Source organism: Ranitomeya imitator, chromosome 2 (assembly GCF_032444005.1).
Source record: "Ranitomeya imitator isolate aRanImi1 chromosome 2, aRanImi1.pri, whole genome shotgun sequence".
In the NCBI taxonomy this organism is placed as follows: Eukaryota; Metazoa; Chordata; class Amphibia; order Anura; family Dendrobatidae; genus Ranitomeya; species Ranitomeya imitator.
This window is the reverse complement of record NC_091283.1, coordinates 248335847-248353053: the sequence shown is the minus strand read 5'-3', so window position 1 is coordinate 248353053 and position 17207 is coordinate 248335847. Positions and strand designations below refer to the sequence as shown.

The window sequence follows — 17207 nt, the reverse complement described above, 5'->3', positions numbered from 1 at the left end:
GTTGACTGATACATACCATCACTTTTATTTTACAGTACGTCTCTACACCACTAATTATGCTCATTGGAATATTTTTGTATACATATATGTGTCTACTGACATATATATATATATATATATATATATATATATCTATAGACAGTATATATGTTGTTACAATTTTTTGAGCACATGGATCCATTGTATATCCATATGTCGGTTTTGCAAGCCTGCGAGAAAATCTCGCAGTACGGATGCCATACGGATTACATACGGAGGATGCCATGTGCAAAATACGCTGACACACCCTGCCTATGGAGGAGATACGGACCACTATTTTGGGGACTTTTCTGCGTATTACGGCCGTAAATTACGGACCGTATTTTTATACGCTGAGTGTGATGCCGGCCTAAGTCTGTAAAACCATTTATCTCCAGGTAATTGGCTAAACAGGTCAGATATAAGGGGTAAAGGATAGGGAAGGTGAGCTGCGATTTTATTACTCTCTCTGAAGTCCAAATATTGACGCCGCCCTCCATCCTATTAACACAACCCCCACAGCGACTGGAGAGGGGCATGGCCGTATATGACCCTAAGGCCGGGGTCACACTAGACCGTAATACGGACGAGTGCAATGCAATAAAAAATTGCATAGCACTCGTCCCAATGTTAATCTATGGGGCATCTCCCATCATTCGATATTTTCTCGGCCGTATTCAGGATCCGAGTGAAATCGCAGCATGCTGCGATTGTCAGCGTATCTCGGCCGAGAATCGCCAATGAAAGTCTATGGGGGTGAGAAAAAATAGCACAGCACACGGCCCATCAGTGTGACTTGCGAGAAATTCTCAGGCATTGGGCAGGTGACAGGAAAGGCTCAACCATTATTTGCTCATTTTGCAAGTGTGTGAGAAAATCTCACCATACGGATGTCACACGGATCATTTGATGCGAGAAAATCGCATCCTCGCACTGCACACGGATCACTGTTTTGGTAACATTTGTGCGATTCTCGTCCGTCAAAAACGGACCTTTTTTTATTCATTGAGTGTGTCCCCGGCCTTAGCCGGACACTGGAAGGGGGTAAATAAGCGAGATTTCGGCATTTTAGCTCCTGGTGTGGAGGCGATAGCACAATCATATGCCGCCATATACTAGACGTCCGGTAACCGGTAATAATTCCCTCATGTGTGGGGTCTATTTGTCTCCAGAGAAATCACACGTTACATTCCACACATAACATTGTGTAGAAAAGGCGGCGCGAGGTAATTGTGCCAGTAGTGAGGGCGAATAATGGCGGAAATGTCACTGACTGAGGAGAAGTCTCCATGTAGCGTCTTCACTGCGGATCACGTGACCCCTGACTCCTCCCTCCTGTGACCTCATCACAGGTCCTGTGCGCACAGAGCAGCCATATATGTGGAGTGCGGCTCTGCAGGTGGAGGTATGTGGAGATTCCCCATTACTGAGCGCGGGGACATTAACCCCTTCTGCACGGAGACTCTTTTGGGGTTGTTGTTGCCACTTTATAAGAATCATAACGTTGTTGTTCTGTTTCCTGTAATAGATACATACGAGCCAACTATGGAGGACAGGAAGTGAGGGAGCGGATTGTTCTCCTAGTACAGGGCCCCTTTCTTGGCCCCACACAGTGTAATGCCCCCATTATGCCCTGTAAGCAGGGTTCTGCCCCACACCCAGCTGCCTCAGGCACTTTACCATCAGCTGGTACCTCAGATTCTTCCCCGCACCCCTTTCCTTTGTTGGCGCCAAATCTGTTCTGCCTTTGGGGCTCCGGCCTTTATAATATCAGTAACTGCGTCATCAATGGAGATAAATGGTTTTACAGACTTAGGCCGGCATCATACCCCCACACAGTATAATGTTCTCACAGTACCGCCATACCCCCACACACAGTATAATGTTCTCATAGTACCGCCATACTCCACACAGTATAATGTTCCTACAGTACCGCCATACCCCCCACACACACAGTATAATGTTCTCATAGTACCGCCATACCCCCCACACAGTACAATGTTCCTACAGTACCTTCATCCCACCACACACGGTATAATGTTCCTACAGTATGTCCATCCCACCACACAGTATAATCTTCTCATAGTACCGCCATTCCCCTACACACAGTATAATGTTCCTACAGTACCGCCATACCCCCACACACAGTATAATCATAATCTTCTCATAGTACCGCCATACCCCCACACACAGTATAATCTTCTCATAGTACCGCCATACCCCCCCACACAGTATAATCTTCTCACAGTACCGCCATACCCCCACACACAGTATAAAGTTCCCACAGTAACTTCATCCCACCACATACAGTATTTTGTTCCCTCAATAGTGCCTTCCCACATACATAATGTTTCCACAGGACTGGCATCCCCCTCACACACAGTATAATGTCCCCACAGTACTGCCATCCCCCCACTTTTTAATGTTCCCACAGTACTGCCCCCTACATGCACAATATGGTACCATCCACCTCACTAACTACCTCCGACCACCGACAGTTAATGAATAAATACTCACTTAGCCTCATTCTTGGTGCAAATGTTATTGATCCACCATTCAGCCTTCGCTTCTGAGTCTGAGACCCCGTGTACTGCAGGCACAATTTCGTTACTACATCACATCTGTAGTACGGAGCCTAAATACTCACACCGCACAGACCAGAGCAGCGCTCCTCAGGAATCGGGTTGGCTGAGTAGTGCGTGTGTTTTTTTTTTTCAAATATCAGGAATTGTGGGGGCATCATATTAAGAGAAGAGCTGTTGGGACTCTCATACTGAATGTGTGGCTGGTAGGGGCCATTATACTGGGGTTGTGGTGGACTGTAAATGCCTCCATACTGAGTGGGGTTATTATTTTGTGTAGCAGGTTGTCTTGGTCATAATTAGAGATGAGCGAATATGTTTGGAAAATGATCACCAAACATAAATTTGGCACGAATATGGTACATTCGGATTCATGATCGGTAACACGAGCATTTTTCTTAAGATCGGAAAAAGTCGGTAACATTCGGTAAAATACATAATAGAAGCCGGCAATACATGTGCCGCATTTAGTAAAATCACAGACACCAATGTGGGAGACTGGGGTTCAAATCCTGGCTCTGCCCTGTTGGACATAATATACCAGTAGTGGTCCATAACACTATGGTGCCTACCTCAATAAACATGAGAGTGTCACGAACAAAGAGAGTCATGCCGGCTCAGACATCACCTGCATTAACAAGGTCGGCGTCAGATGTCGAGGAACCAGGACAATCTGATGATAAATGGGCTACTGGACCAAACCATACATGGACAAGACAAAAGAACCCGGATCTGGTGAAATGCTACTATAACAGCAGACCAAATGAGAGAGGATAAATGAAGCGTATGAGGAAACTCTGGAGGATACAAGACCTGCAAGTCCACTAACTGAGAAACAACTAGTCACCCAACGTTTCAATATCATAAAGAGAAAGCTATTATCACACCTTGAGATGGATCAACTGCACTGTAGATCCACCCCACATGAAGACCTGGAAGAAACACGTGCAACCCCCTGAAGATCCTGATCCAACCCTGCAACTACAGAGCACTGCAGCTCGTCTGAAACAGAAGATCTTAGATAAACTAAATACCATCAATACCAGAGATCGGCAGCCAAGGCTCAGCAAAGAAACACCACCAGACAGTATGCTAGAGGATGCCAATAGAGCAGCTCTTGCATCAATACCTACCACCACCATAACTCAAACTAATAACCTGATCTATGCTACTGCCTCAGCAATCATAGAAATGCTTGGCTATACAACCAGCAATAACAACAAAAGTACGTGCTCCCCTTGGAAAAGAAGACTAGACAAAGATCAAGGTGCCACGAAGGGAATCAGCCAACTATCAGAAATATAGAAGTGTGTGAAGATCAAGAATAAGACCAAGCTGGACAAGTACAAAGGCCTGACCCAACTGAAGAGGCTGCTAAACAAAGGCTCACAGCACTCGCTGCAAGACTAGGGAGATACATTAGAGAAGCTGAGGTCAAGAAGATAAATGCCCTGTTATCCAAAAAAACATCCAAAGTGTACTCCCAACTACAGAGGAACAGCACAAAGGTAGCAACTCCACCAATAACAGAGACTGAACAGTACTGGAGTACCAGTCACCATTACAGAAACAGACATCCAACAGTGGATCAAGAACATGAAGAGCTGGACAGCACCTGGCCCAGACATAATCTTTACCTACTGGCTAAAGAAATTCACAGCTGTACATGAATGCATGGCAAAGCAGATGAACCAACTGCTAGAAGCAGGCCACCACCCAGCTTGGCTAACACAAGGAAGAACAGTGTTGATCATGAAGGATCCTCACACAGGAACAGTTCCATCCAACTGCCGCCCATTAACCTGCCTTACAACAACATGAAAACTTCTGTCAGGCATCATAGCCACCAAGCTAAAGAACCATATAAACCAGTACATGAATGCAGCTCATAAAGGCATTGGGACTGACAACAGAGGCTCTAAGCACCAGCTCCTAGTAGATAGAGCAGTCGCTCAAGACTCGAGATCCAGACAGACCAATATCAGCACAGCCTGGATTGACTACAGGAAAGCCTATGACTCAATGTCACACACATGGATCTGTGAATGTTTGGCTCTGTAAAATGTCAACAGGCAATTAAGAACCTTCTTTAGAAACTCACTGGGGCTATGGAGAACAACATTGGAAGTCAACTCAAGACAACTAGCACAAGTGACCATCAAATGCGGCATATAACTAGGTGATACACTGTCCCCATTGCTGTTCTGTATAGGCTTGAACCCCCTCAGTCAGATAACTACAGAGTCTGGCTATGAATACAAGTTCAAGAGTGGAAGCCCCATCAGCCAACTCCTCTACATGGATGACATCAAGCTGTATGCGAAAAATGAATGAGACATCAATTACTGATCCACATGACAAGGATCTATAGTGAAGACATCGGGACGTTCTTCAGACTGGAGAAATGCGGCTGGTTTGTAATAAAGAGAGACAAGGTAGTCAAGATTGATGGAGTGGAATTACCAGTAGGGCACATAACAGATCTACAGACATACTACAAGTACCTTGGCATCCCACAGGGATATGGTAACCATGATGAGGAGGCAAGGAAAGCAGCAACATCCAAATACTATCAAAGGGTAAGACAGGTCCTGAAGAGCCAGCTCAAAGGGAAGAATATAATCCACCACATCAATATGTATGTGCCCTGCCAGTTATCAGATACCCTGCTGGCATAGTGTGCTCGCCAAAAGAAGAGATGGAAGCTGCAGATATGAAAACACTAAAGCTCCTCACAATGCATGGAGGTCTCCACCCTAAGTCTAACACCCAAAGATTGTACACCAACAGAAAGGAGGGTGGTCGAGGCTTGATAAGCATCCAGGCCACCATCACGGATGAAACGAGGAGTATCCAAGAAAACATCAGGAAAATGGCACCAAAAGATGAGATGCTGAGAGAAAGCCTAAGGCAGCAACAACAGATCTGGAAGGAAGAACAGGAAAATGAACCGCCATGGCAAGACAAGCTGCTGCATGGGATGTACCATCAACTGATAATTGAGGTGGCTGACATGGAGAAATCCTACCAATGGCTGGAGAAAGCTGAACTCTGAGACAGCACACACAACACAAGACCAAAGGTGCAAACTATGCAAAGAAACCTCAGAAACCATCTAACTCATAGTGGCAGGATGCAAAATGCAAGCAGGAACAGCGTATACCGAATACCACAACCCAGTAGCTGGAATTGTATACAGGAACGTCTGCACAGCTGACAGGTGAGGGTTGCAGCCCCCAGCTGTGAGTTTTGCCTGGGTGATTATCAAAAATAGGGGGGAACCCATACCTTTTTTTATTATTTATTTACAGCACAAGAGCGGCTGATGAATACCCCCATAATCTGCTCCTGCGCTCATGGGTATGTTCGCACTGGGCGTTTTTGCTGCATTTTTATATGCTAATTTTCATCTGCTTTTTCCATTACCAGCAAAGTCTATGAGATTTCAGAAATCTCATACTCACACATTGTTTTTTTTTTCTCATCAGGATTTTGTGCTTTGCAGCGTGCTTTTGACATAGAGCATGTCACTTCTTTCAGAGTTTTTGCAGCATTTTTCACCCATTGACTTGAATGGATAGTTAAAAAAACGCTGCAAATACGCAGGTTGACCTTTTTGTAGAGTATTTGCTGCCGAAAAGTCAAGGACAGCCGGATGTGACCCCACACTTGGCTCTGCTGCCTCTAGATGGCAGGCTGCATCATGTGTCCATACAGCCTGTCATTGAGCAGAGTGGACCCGAGCCCCATTCACTTGAATGGGGCCTCGACAATACAGTGTTTGACAATCTATCATATGCATGACAGCGCGGCAAGCACCGCTTCTTAACGGCGGTGAAACCATCCCCGCCGGTCAGAGAGCCGCAGTTCCCCCACTGTCAAAAGACAGCGTGAGCGCTCAGCTGTGATGGGAAGTGTACAGGTTACCTCCGGTCACTGGTGTCAGCTGATGGAACAACTGCTCCTATCATCCGACACCTGCTGCTGCTAATAACTGTGAGAGCAGGAGCGGATGATAGGAGTATTCATCAGCTGCTTCTGTGCGGTAAATACATACGGTAATTTAAAAAAAAACTGCATGGGTTCCCCCTATTTTGATAGCAAGCCAGGCAAAACTCAGAGCTGGGCCTGCAACCCTCAACTGTCAGCTTCAGGAAGGCTAGTTATCAAGAATAGAGTGGTCCCCACACTGTATTTTTTAATAATTCTCCCGGTGAACTCACCTCTGCACCGTGCGACTTTCTCACGGTGCTAGCGGGGTTTCTCACTGAGGTCAACGCAGTTCAGCCTGGCTGGGAACGGAGCATCAGTGATGTCACCGCTAGACACTGAGGCTGCGCTCGCAGCAGCTCATTCACCAGTTGTTCTCAGCCTGGACGGTCACATCTTGGCACCGTCCAGGTTGGAAACTATTTCTCCCCCAGACATGGATCACAGCGTGGGACAGAATGATGGAAAGGTGTGGGACATTGTTGTTTTATTGTTTTTGGTTTATTACAGGAGATTGTATCGTTTAATTGAGATTATTAAAGGAGTCTGTGTTATTCTTTCAATTAAAGGACTTTTTTCTGGGTGTCTATGTTTTCTTACAATGTGACTATGGGGTTAGTAATGGGGGCATCTTATTGATGCCTCTCCATTACTAACCTCGGGGCTTGATGTCATCGGACAATAAAAAGGTGACACCAACACCCCCAACCTTTACCCCACTTGCCACCGCTAAAGGGCAAGTGGGAAGAGAGAGGCTAAGTGCCAGAATTGGTGCATCCTAGAGATGTGCCTTTTCCGGGGTGGCTAAGTGCTGATGTTTTTAGCCTGGGGGGCCAATAACCATGGCCCCTTCCTAGGCTATTAATAGCGACCCACAGCTGTCTGCATAGCCTTTGCTTGTTATTTAATATAGGGGGACCCTATATAATGACCCTATAACGAGAATTAGCGTTATGGACGATGAGTCTATGAGAAACGTATTCAGCTGCCGACTCCGAGGATGAAACTGCTTGTTGTCTGTGGCCTAAATATATAGGTTTTATTAGTAGGTGTAAAGAAGGAAACTAAATACTGTAAAATAATAAATCTCCTCATATGTTTCCCTTATTATCTCCAGTAATTGTTTTATTACACAGGATTCTTATGATGTTACATCGGCTCATCTTCTCATTCAGGTCTCTACAATATCGGATCCTCTCAGTGAAGATCTTCTACAAAAGAACATTTTCCTGTTTTACCCATCAAAGATGGATATGGACAGAGACAAGATGGCGGAGAGGATATTACACCTCACCCTAGAGATCCTCTTCCGGCTTACTGGAGAGGTGAGAGATTCTGATGATGTCACATTACATCATTCTTATCTATGGGAATAACAGATGGACAGAACAGGAGAGGTGAGGACTCTGGAAATGTCTGTAGTGAGATATATTAATGTGTCTGTCCATTACCAGGATTACACAGTGGTGAAGAAGACCTCTAGCGATCGCTGTCAGGACCCTGTGTCTGAGGGATGGGGAAGACCCCTGAGCCCAATCACGGGGCCTCCACCTCACCTCCTGACACATGAGGACATCAATGACCAGAAGATCCTAGAACTCACCTACGAGATGATTGATCTGCTGACTGGAGAGGTGACACTGCTGGGAATGCTGGGGCATTATACAGTAATGCTATGAAGGGATCGGGGGATGACGGTATCATTGTATGTGTCAGGTTCCTATAAGGTGTCAGGATGTCGCTGTCTATTTCTCCATGGAGGAGTGGGAGTATCTATACAAGAACGTCATAATGGAGGTTCCCCAGCCCCTCACATCTCCAGGTAATAGGACAGGGCTAAATACACTGCTCAAAAAAAATAAAGGGAACACTTAAACAACAGAATATAACTTCAAGTAAATCAAACTTCTGTGAAATCAAACTGTCCACTTAGGAAGCAACACTGTTTGACAATCAATTGCACATGCTGTTGTGCAAATGGAATAGACAGCAGATGGAAATTATTGGCAATTGGCAAGACACCCCCTATATAGGAGTGGTTCTGCAGGTGGGGACCACAGACCACATCTCAGTACCAATGCTTTCTGGTTGATATTATGGTCACTTTTGAATGTTGGTTGCGCTTTCACACTCGTGGTAGCATGAGAGGGACTCTAAAATCCACACAAGTGTCTCAGGTAGTGCAGCTCTTCCAGGTTGTGGCAAGAAAGTTTGCTATGTTTGTAAGTGTAGTGTCCAGAGGCTGGAGACGCTACCAGAAGACATGGAGGGGGCCGTAGGAGGGCAACAACCCAGCAGCAGGACCGCTACCTCAGCCTTTGTGCAACGAGGAACAAGAGGAGCACAGCCAGAGCCCTGCAAAATTACCTCCAGGAGGCCACAAATGTTAATGTATCTGCACAAACGGTTAGAAACCGACTCCATGAGGATGGTCTGTGTGCCCGACTTCCACAGATGGAGGTTGTGCTCACAGCCCAACACCGTGCCACAGAACACCAGGATTGGCAAATTCGCCACTGGCGCCCTGTGCTCTTCACAGATGAAAGCAGGTTCACACTGAGCACATGTAACAGGCGTGACAGAGTCTGGAGGCACCGTGTAGAGTGATCTGCTACCTGCAACATCCTTCAGCATGATCGGTTTGGCAATGGGTCAGTAATGGTGTGGGGTGGCATTACTTTGGAGGGCAACACAGCCCTCCATGTTTTCGCCAGAGGTAGCCTGACTGCCATTAGGTACCGAGATTAGATCCTCAGACCCCTTGTGCGACCATATGCTGGTGCAGTTGGCCCTGGGTTCCTCCTAATACAGGACAATGCCAGACCTCATGTGGCTGAAGTGTGTCAGCAGTTTCTGCAAGATGAAGGTATTGAAGCTATGGACTGGCCCGCCGGTTCCTTAGACCTGATTCCGATTGAATACATCTGGGACATCATGTCTCGCACCAACGTCACATTGCACCACAGACTGTCCAGGAGTTGGCGGATGCTTTAGTCCAGGTCTGGGAGGAGATCCCTCAGGAGACCATCCGCCGCCTCATTAGGAGCATGCCCAGGCATTTTTAGGGAGGTCATACAGGCATGTGGAGGCCACACACTGCTGAGCATAATTTCCTTGTTTGAGGCATTTCCACTGAAGTTGGATCAGCCTGTAATTTGATTTTCCACTTTGATTTTGAGTATCATTCCAAATCCAGGCCTCCATTGGTTAATAAATTGAATTACATTCATGATTTTTGTGTGATTTTGTTGTCATCAAATTCAACTTTGTACAAAACAAAGTATTCAATGAGAATATATCATTCATTCAGATCTAGGATGTGTTATTTGAGTGTTCCCTTTATTTTTTTGAGCAGTGTACATGCAGCCTATAATTATCTGTATGTAAAGAATGAATTCACTCCCTGTATGTGTTTCCTCCAGATCTATCTAGTAAGACAACACCTGAGAGATGTCCCCGTCCTCTTCTTCCACAAGACTGCAAGCAAGAAGATCCCAATGCTCCTCAGGATCATCAGTTAGATGGAAAGAAGGTGTCAGGAGATCTCCACTGTGTGCCCCAATATATTAATAATGTCTTCTGTGTGCCCCCATATATTACTACTGGCCCATGTGTGCCCCATATATTACTAATGATTCCTATGTGCCTCCATATATTAGTAATGTCCCCTATGTGCCCCCATATATTAGTACTGTCCCCTATGTGCCCCTAAGTATTCCTAATGTCTCCTATGTGCCCCCATATATTTGTATATTAGTAATGTCCCGTGTGCATATATTAGTAATGTCCCCTGTGTACCCCCATATATTACTACTGGCCCATGTGTGACCCCATATATTACTACTGGCCCCTGTGTGCCCCCATATATCAGTAATGATCCCTATGTGCCCCCATATGTTAGTAATGTCCCCTATGTGCCTCCATATATTCCTAATGTCCCCTATGTGCCTCCATATATTTGTATATTAGTAATGTCCCCTGTGTGCATATATTAGTAATGTCACCTGTGTGCCCCCATATATTAGTACTCTCCCCTATGTGTCCTCATATATTAGTAATGTCCCATATGTTCCCCCATGTGTTAGTACTGTCCCCTATGTGCCCCATATATTGGTAATGTCCACTATGTGCCCCCGTATATTAGTACTGTCCCCTATGTGTCCCCATATATTAGTAATGTCACCTGTGTGCCTCATATATTACACATGATTTTTATGATGCTACATCGGCTCATCTTCTCATTCAGGTCTCTACAATATCGGATCCTCTCAGTGAAGATCTTCTACAAAAGAAAATGTTCCTGATTTACCAATCAAGGATGGATATGGGCAGAGACAAGATGGTGGAGAGGATATTACACCTCACCCTAGAGATCCTCTTCCGGCTTACTGGAGAGGTGAGAGATTCTGATGATGTCACATTACATCATTCTTATCTATGGGAATAACAGATGGACAGAACAGGAGAGGTGAGGACTCTGGAAATGTCTGTAGTGAGATTTATTAATGTGTCTGTCCATTACCAGGATTACACAGTGGTGAAGAAGACCTCTAGTGATCGCTGTCAGGACCCTGTGTCTGAGGGATGGGGAAGACCCCTGAGCCCAATCACGGGGCCTCCACCTCACCTCCTGACACATGAGGACATCAATGACCAGAAGATCCTAGAACTTACCTACAAGATGATTGAGCTGCTGACTGGAGAGGTGACGCTGCTGGGAATGCTGGGACATTATACAGTAATGCTATGAAGGGATCGGGGGATGACGGTATCATTGTATGTGTCAGGTTCCTATAAGGTGTCAGGATGTCACTGTCTATTTCTCCATGGAGGAGTGGGAGTATTTAGAAGGACACAGAGATCTGTACAAGAACGTCATAATGGAGGTTCCCCAGCCCCTCACATCTCCAGGTAATAGACAGGACTAAATACACACGGCCTATAATTATCTGTATGTAAAGAATGAATTCACTCCCTGTATGTGTTTCCTCCAGATCTATCCAGTAAGAGGACAACACCAGAGAGATGTCCCCGTCCTCTTCTTCCACAGGACTGTAACCAAGAAGATCCCAATGCTCCTCAGGATCATCAGGTAGATGGAGAGAAGGTGTCAGGAGATCTCCCCTATGATGTGTAGACGCCGGTGAAGGTCTTGTGCTCAGTCTTGTTTTATCCACCAGTATTATATGTTTTATGCTTGTGTAATGAGAACGGTGGAGATGGCAGGATTAGAGCTGGTCATAGATGAGACTTCTCCATCTGTCGGTGACTTTTATAATATTTGTTTCAGGGTGAAGATCTGACCCATATTAATACTACAGAGACATATGTGACAGATGATGAGTGGTGTAAAGAGGAGATTCCTACATATGACTACCCAGGTGAGTAGTAACCACTAAATGCAGAGAGGTCACAGATTCTTGTCAGTCACCGGCTGTGGCTGCTTTATCGGTGGTGTAGTCCGGCCGTATTACCATGATCACCATTTTGCCTCTAGACCACAACATTCTCCTCCACCCAAAACTGTTCTAATGACTTTGGTCATTGAAAGCCCTTTTCTATAGATCTTACAACCTGGTAGATCCACCTACCCCCTGGGTTTAGGAGACGCTGTTACCTGCCCAGATCTGTGAACTACAAAGCCAAATGACAGCGCACGTAGAATGTGCTGACAAGATAGAAAATCACTAGAAGAAAACTATTATGATGGTCCTGTAAGAGAAAGCGGAGGGTAATGATGCTGTTGGCTTCCTAGAACCCTGAGATCTTATCGGATGAATCTCCCTTCTCTCCCTTCTGTGCTGCTGAATGTGATCATATGGTCCCTACTAGACCAGGTCCAGTCTTTCTGGCCAAACGTCACTTTTATGATCGACAACATTAAATGTGCAGTGAGGCCAAGTGTGAATTTCTGGACAATAACAGAGTTTCCCTTTATCCTGATTTTTCAATTTGTATTAAAACCGACAAACTTCAAGGAGGATTGTGATAATCTACATAAACACATCTCACCGGTGCCATGATATATCTCTGAGCTGTGCGTGGCTGATGGCTGGAATATACATTTATTCCCGCCTGCAGGAGATGTGTTGGCTCCAGCCCTGGTTTCATGGATTCACTCCACCTCATAAATTACATTGTTTTTGATCCTAAGAAATTCAGATTACTGCACAATCTTTCCTGAAATGGGGAGCAACATTATTTTCTGTAATCTTCTGGTCAGGATTCATAGTAGCTCCAATGGTCCACCATAAATGAATGCAACTCTGGTTTACTGCTGTGTAATCTGTATTTGTAGTTTTCAGTTAATGAGATCCTCGGGCTCTGTGGGCAGGGCTGTGGGTGTGGCTTTATGTGGTGCTCTGGGGTGGGGCTTTATGTGGTGCTCTGGGGTGGGGCTTTATGGTGCTTTGGGGCGGGGCTGTGGGCGGGGCATTATGTGGTGCTCTGATTACATATTCATCTGTATTGGCCTATGACAGGTCTCTGATCCCTCACTGACCTGCCCCCCATTTTTACATAATGCATATAATAGTGTTGATATTATTGTTGATAATGCCTATAATATTGTGGCTTTTGGGAGGCTTAGAGAAAAAATTACATCCAGCAAAATGACAGTAAAAAATATCTCAAAAGTTCAGAAATGAATAGGTGTTCTAGATTTGCGAGTGTACTGCAAATCGCTTTCTCAAAGAAGCCCCCAAATGTAGTCCCCATCATGTTTTCATTATACCGTCCTTGGTAATGACGTTCAAAGTCCAATATATCTTGATGAAAGCGCTCGCCTTGCTCCTCTGAGTTTTCATGTTCTCCTTGATCTTGTCAAGATGAGCGTCAAGGATATGGACTTTGAGAGACATTCTGCATCCCATTATGGCGTAATTCTTCATGAGAGTCTGAACCAACTGCACATAGTTTTAAGCCTTGGGATTACCCAGGAAGCCATGAACCAAAGCGGTGAAACTGTTCCAAGCCGTTATCTCTGTCCTGTTCAGTAGCTAGGCAAACTCGTCACATTCTATGATCTTCTTGATTTGTGGTCTGACGAAGATACCAGCCTTGACCTTTGCCTCGGACAGCTTTGGAAAAAGACCTTGGAGATATTTGAAAGCTGCTGACTCCTTGTCAATCGCCATGACAAATTGCTTGATGAGGCCTAACTTGATGTGCAGTGATGGCATCAGCACCTTTAGAGGTTCTATCAGTGGCTCCCACTTCAAGTTGCTTTTCCCCCACAGAGAACTCGGGCCGCTGTGGCCAGTCCTTTCTGTGATAGTGCACCTTAGTGTCATGGCTATTACAGAGGCAAAGGAAATTTTGTGAAACTGCCTTGAAGGCCCATCAGGAAAGACATCATTTTGAAGTCTCCGATTACCTCCCATCCATAGTCATCATACTTCAAGGCACTCAGCAACATCTTGACACTGGTGTAGTTCCCTTTGAGATACACAGAGTGAGCCATAGGGAGAGACTTGTAGTTGTTTCTGTTGTGGAGGCTCCGGGATGAACTGTCTATGAATAGGCGCCATTCACTCAGGTTACAGGTGATACCTATAGCCTCAAAAAGACCAGCCACATTGTTGCAGAAGCACAACCCATCTTCTCAACTGAAGAATTCGGAAAATGTTTGGTGACGCTTTTTCTGATCCGTGGATTGCATGCTTTCATCCAACAAGTTCCACTGCTTGAGCCTGGATGTCAGAAGCTCAGCATTGGACTTGGTAGGATGAAGGTCTCTGATTAGATCGTTGACGTCTTTCTGGTTAGGAAAGTATGTCCTTCTCTCCTCAACCGTATCTCTGATGACGTAATCTTGATCTCCAATATCTTCCTCGCGGTCTGACTTTCTGTTTTTTCCTGAAGATGGCTGATTTCTCTTCAGGGGAGTTGGAACAGGCATCTCGGGGCAATGTGGCACTGGGGCAATGGAAGAAGGAATGTCTGGACCAACGATTTGAGGTGCATTCTTGTCTGTGCGATGTTTGACAGGATCCACCAAGCAGAAGTAGCAGTTGCTTGAGTGGTTGGTCGGTTACCGCCAAATTCGTGGGATAGCAAACATTAGGGCTCTCTTTTCTCCCCTCTTCCAACCTGTAACATAGCAGATATAGTTATATAAATGTAAAAGCATGACATTTTACACATTACTTAATACATATTTTACTATAGTGCATTGATATATGTGAAAAGTTTGTCAATTGCAACTCCTTAAACTGTACTAGGTCTAAATCATTGAAATTCTACAAAATAAAGAACTGCCATCTAAATGATCAGCAATTGTTCACCTTACCTTCAAGAGATTTCTTGCAATATTTGCATGTGAAATGAGGTACCCAGGACTTGTTTTGATCCCCAACAGGCATGCCGAAATATGTCTTGTAGGCCTCGCACATCTTACGACATGCTTTCATGGAATAATTTCTCGCTCTTGTTTTTATAAATTGTCCACACACGTAGCAAAATGCATCTGCTGGGCACAAACAACCTCTTGATGCCATCTAAAAAAAATAATTGCTCTTTAACTACGATTCATTAGTCTCTTACTCAGCAATAACTTAAACCGAAATGTTGGTTCGAGTCACCTGTGCTTTTTATACTTGTATGATCACTATTGAACAGCCAAGAATGTTCTAGATAATTCTGGAAAATTGTAGAAACTTCTGCAAAATTCTAACAGTTCAAGAATATTCTAGAAGACTACTTCGTATTGAATACAAATCAAGATTTTTACCGAAAACGGACACATTTCAAAATGTCATTATTCTGATCACAGAAGCAAAGTTTTGGTTTAACTATTTTCTATTTGTTTTAGGCATAACGGGTTAGGAAAACACACTTTCTACCCAGCAAAAAAAAAATTGTTACATAGTGTAATTAAAGTTTTTTTTTACATAGCTTGCCACTTTTATGGACAGTTTAAGTAGAAATGTTCAAAAATATAAAACTCAAGGATATTTAAAAAAAAATAGTTGTTTTTTTATCTTAGCAGATGACTGTACCAGGAGATCAGAGGGACAGCTGACATCTTCAATTTTTAAATCTGATGATCTTGAGATCCTACAAGATACAACTGAAGAGATTGCTTTTACTCCAGATATATCATCATCCATTCACAGCAAAGATCTTTCATCTGATTCCATGAAACAGGTCCCATCTTCTGATTCATTACTGACTGCTAAGGAAAATCAAAGTAAAAAAAGAGGCATTAAAAAACAAACTGTTCCTAAATCAATGAAGTCATTTTCATGTTCAGAATGTGGGAAATGTTTTAACAGTAAATCCAATTTGGTTAATCACCATAGAACTCACACAGGAGAGAAACCTTTTTCCTGTTCAGAATGTGGGAAATGTTTTGCACATAAACCACATTTTGTTAGACATCAAAGAACTCACACGGGGGAGAAGCCTTTTTCATGTTCAGAATGTGGAAAAGGTTTTAAACAGAAATCAGATTTGGTTAATCACCATAGAACTCACACAGGGGAGAAGCCATTTTCCTGTTCAGAATGTGGGAAATGTTTTACCTTCAAAGAGGCTCTTGTTAGACACCAAATAATTCACACAGGAGATAAGCCTTTTTCATGTTCAGAATGTGGGAAATGTTTCACCCACAAACAGGCTCTTGTTAGACACCAAATAACTCACACAGGGGAGAAGCCTTTTTTCTGTTCAGAATGTGGGAAATGTTTTAACCAGAAATGGCATCTTGCTAGACACCAGAGAACTCACACAGGGGAGAAGCCATTTTCCTGTTCAGAATGTGGGAAATGTTTTACCCTCAAAATTATTCTTGTTAGACACCAAATAACTCACACAGGGGAGAAGCCTTTTTCCTGTTCAGAATGTGGGAAATGTTTTAACCAAAATTGGCATCTTGTTAGACACCAGAGAACTCACACAGGAGAGAAGCCATTTTCGTGTTCAGAATGTGGGAAATGTTTTAACCAGAAAGCGTTTCTTGTTAGACATCAGAGAACTCACACAAGGGAGAAGCGTTTTTCCTGTTCAGAATGTGGGAAATGTTTTAAATGGAAAGCGCTTCTTGTTAGACATCAGTGCTGTCACACAGTGGAGAAGCCCTTTTCATTTTCTTAATGTGGGAAATATTTTACTTGGAAATCAACTGTTAATAAACACCAGAGATGTCACGTAGGGGAGAAGCCATTTTTATGTTCATAATGTTGGAATAGTTTTAACTAAAATTGAATCTTCTTAAATGGGTTGTCTCTTGTCATTCCTCATGTCTGCTGAAAAAAGGATAAAACTAAACTTTATTAATTCCAAATGTAAAACTAAATTCACCCCCTGGAGGTTAGTCAGTAGGTGACTAATAGAAAAAACATGTACCCCACAGTTCAGTATATAGGGTGAGGTGACGTATACACTCACTCTCCAAGCCTCTCATTTCTACGGGTTTCATCGTCCTCATCAAAGGCGACTCATCAGGAGACTATTTAATATTGTCCTATATTCAAGCGAGACTAGGCAAAAAAAAGCTACTGTATTTGAAACTTTCAGAAAACTAGCAAAATATTGGCAGATCCCAGACCTCAAACTATATACGTTGTAAGTGTATAAGCCACTCCGGTGTCAGGAATAGACAGTACAGTATAATTC

The 17207-nt window shown here is 44.0% G+C and overlaps 1 protein-coding gene across 2 annotated transcripts; it reads left to right on the top strand.

Moving 5' to 3' along the window:
- Positions 1 to 1381: 1381 nt before the first annotated feature.
- LOC138662910 (zinc finger protein 419-like) lies at positions 1382 to 16807 on the top strand. 2 transcript variants are annotated; one of them, XM_069748909.1, is made up of 11 exons: positions 1382 to 1423; positions 7766 to 7915; positions 8045 to 8224; positions 8307 to 8412; positions 10013 to 10122; positions 10837 to 10986; positions 11116 to 11295; positions 11378 to 11501; positions 11585 to 11682; positions 11881 to 11971; positions 15577 to 16807. In XM_069748909.1, exons 1-11 carry the CDS (start codon positions 1397 to 1399, stop codon positions 16683 to 16685), a joined length of 2325 nt encoding a protein of 774 aa, XP_069605010.1. In that variant the 5' UTR covers positions 1382 to 1396; the 3' UTR covers positions 16686 to 16807. The 2 variants fall into 2 exon arrangements, with proteins under 2 accessions (XP_069605010.1, XP_069605012.1); XM_069748911.1 differs by lacking the exon at positions 1382 to 1423 and having other exon boundaries at positions 7739 to 7915; positions 15580 to 16807.
- Positions 16808 to 17207: the final 400 nt, after the last annotated feature.

Excerpts from the sequence above, each read along its gene's own strand:
- LOC138662910 (XM_069748909.1), top strand. The coding sequence starts at position 1,397 with ATGTGGAGTGCGGCTCTGCAGGTGGAG. Across the intron at positions 11,296-11,377 it reads TTGAGCTGCTGACTGGAGAG|GTTCCTATAAGGTGTCAGGA; the intron begins GTGACGCTGCTG and ends TGTATGTGTCAG. Across the intron at positions 11,502-11,584 it reads CCAGCCCCTCACATCTCCAG|ATCTATCCAGTAAGAGGACA; the intron begins GTAATAGACAGG and ends TGTTTCCTCCAG.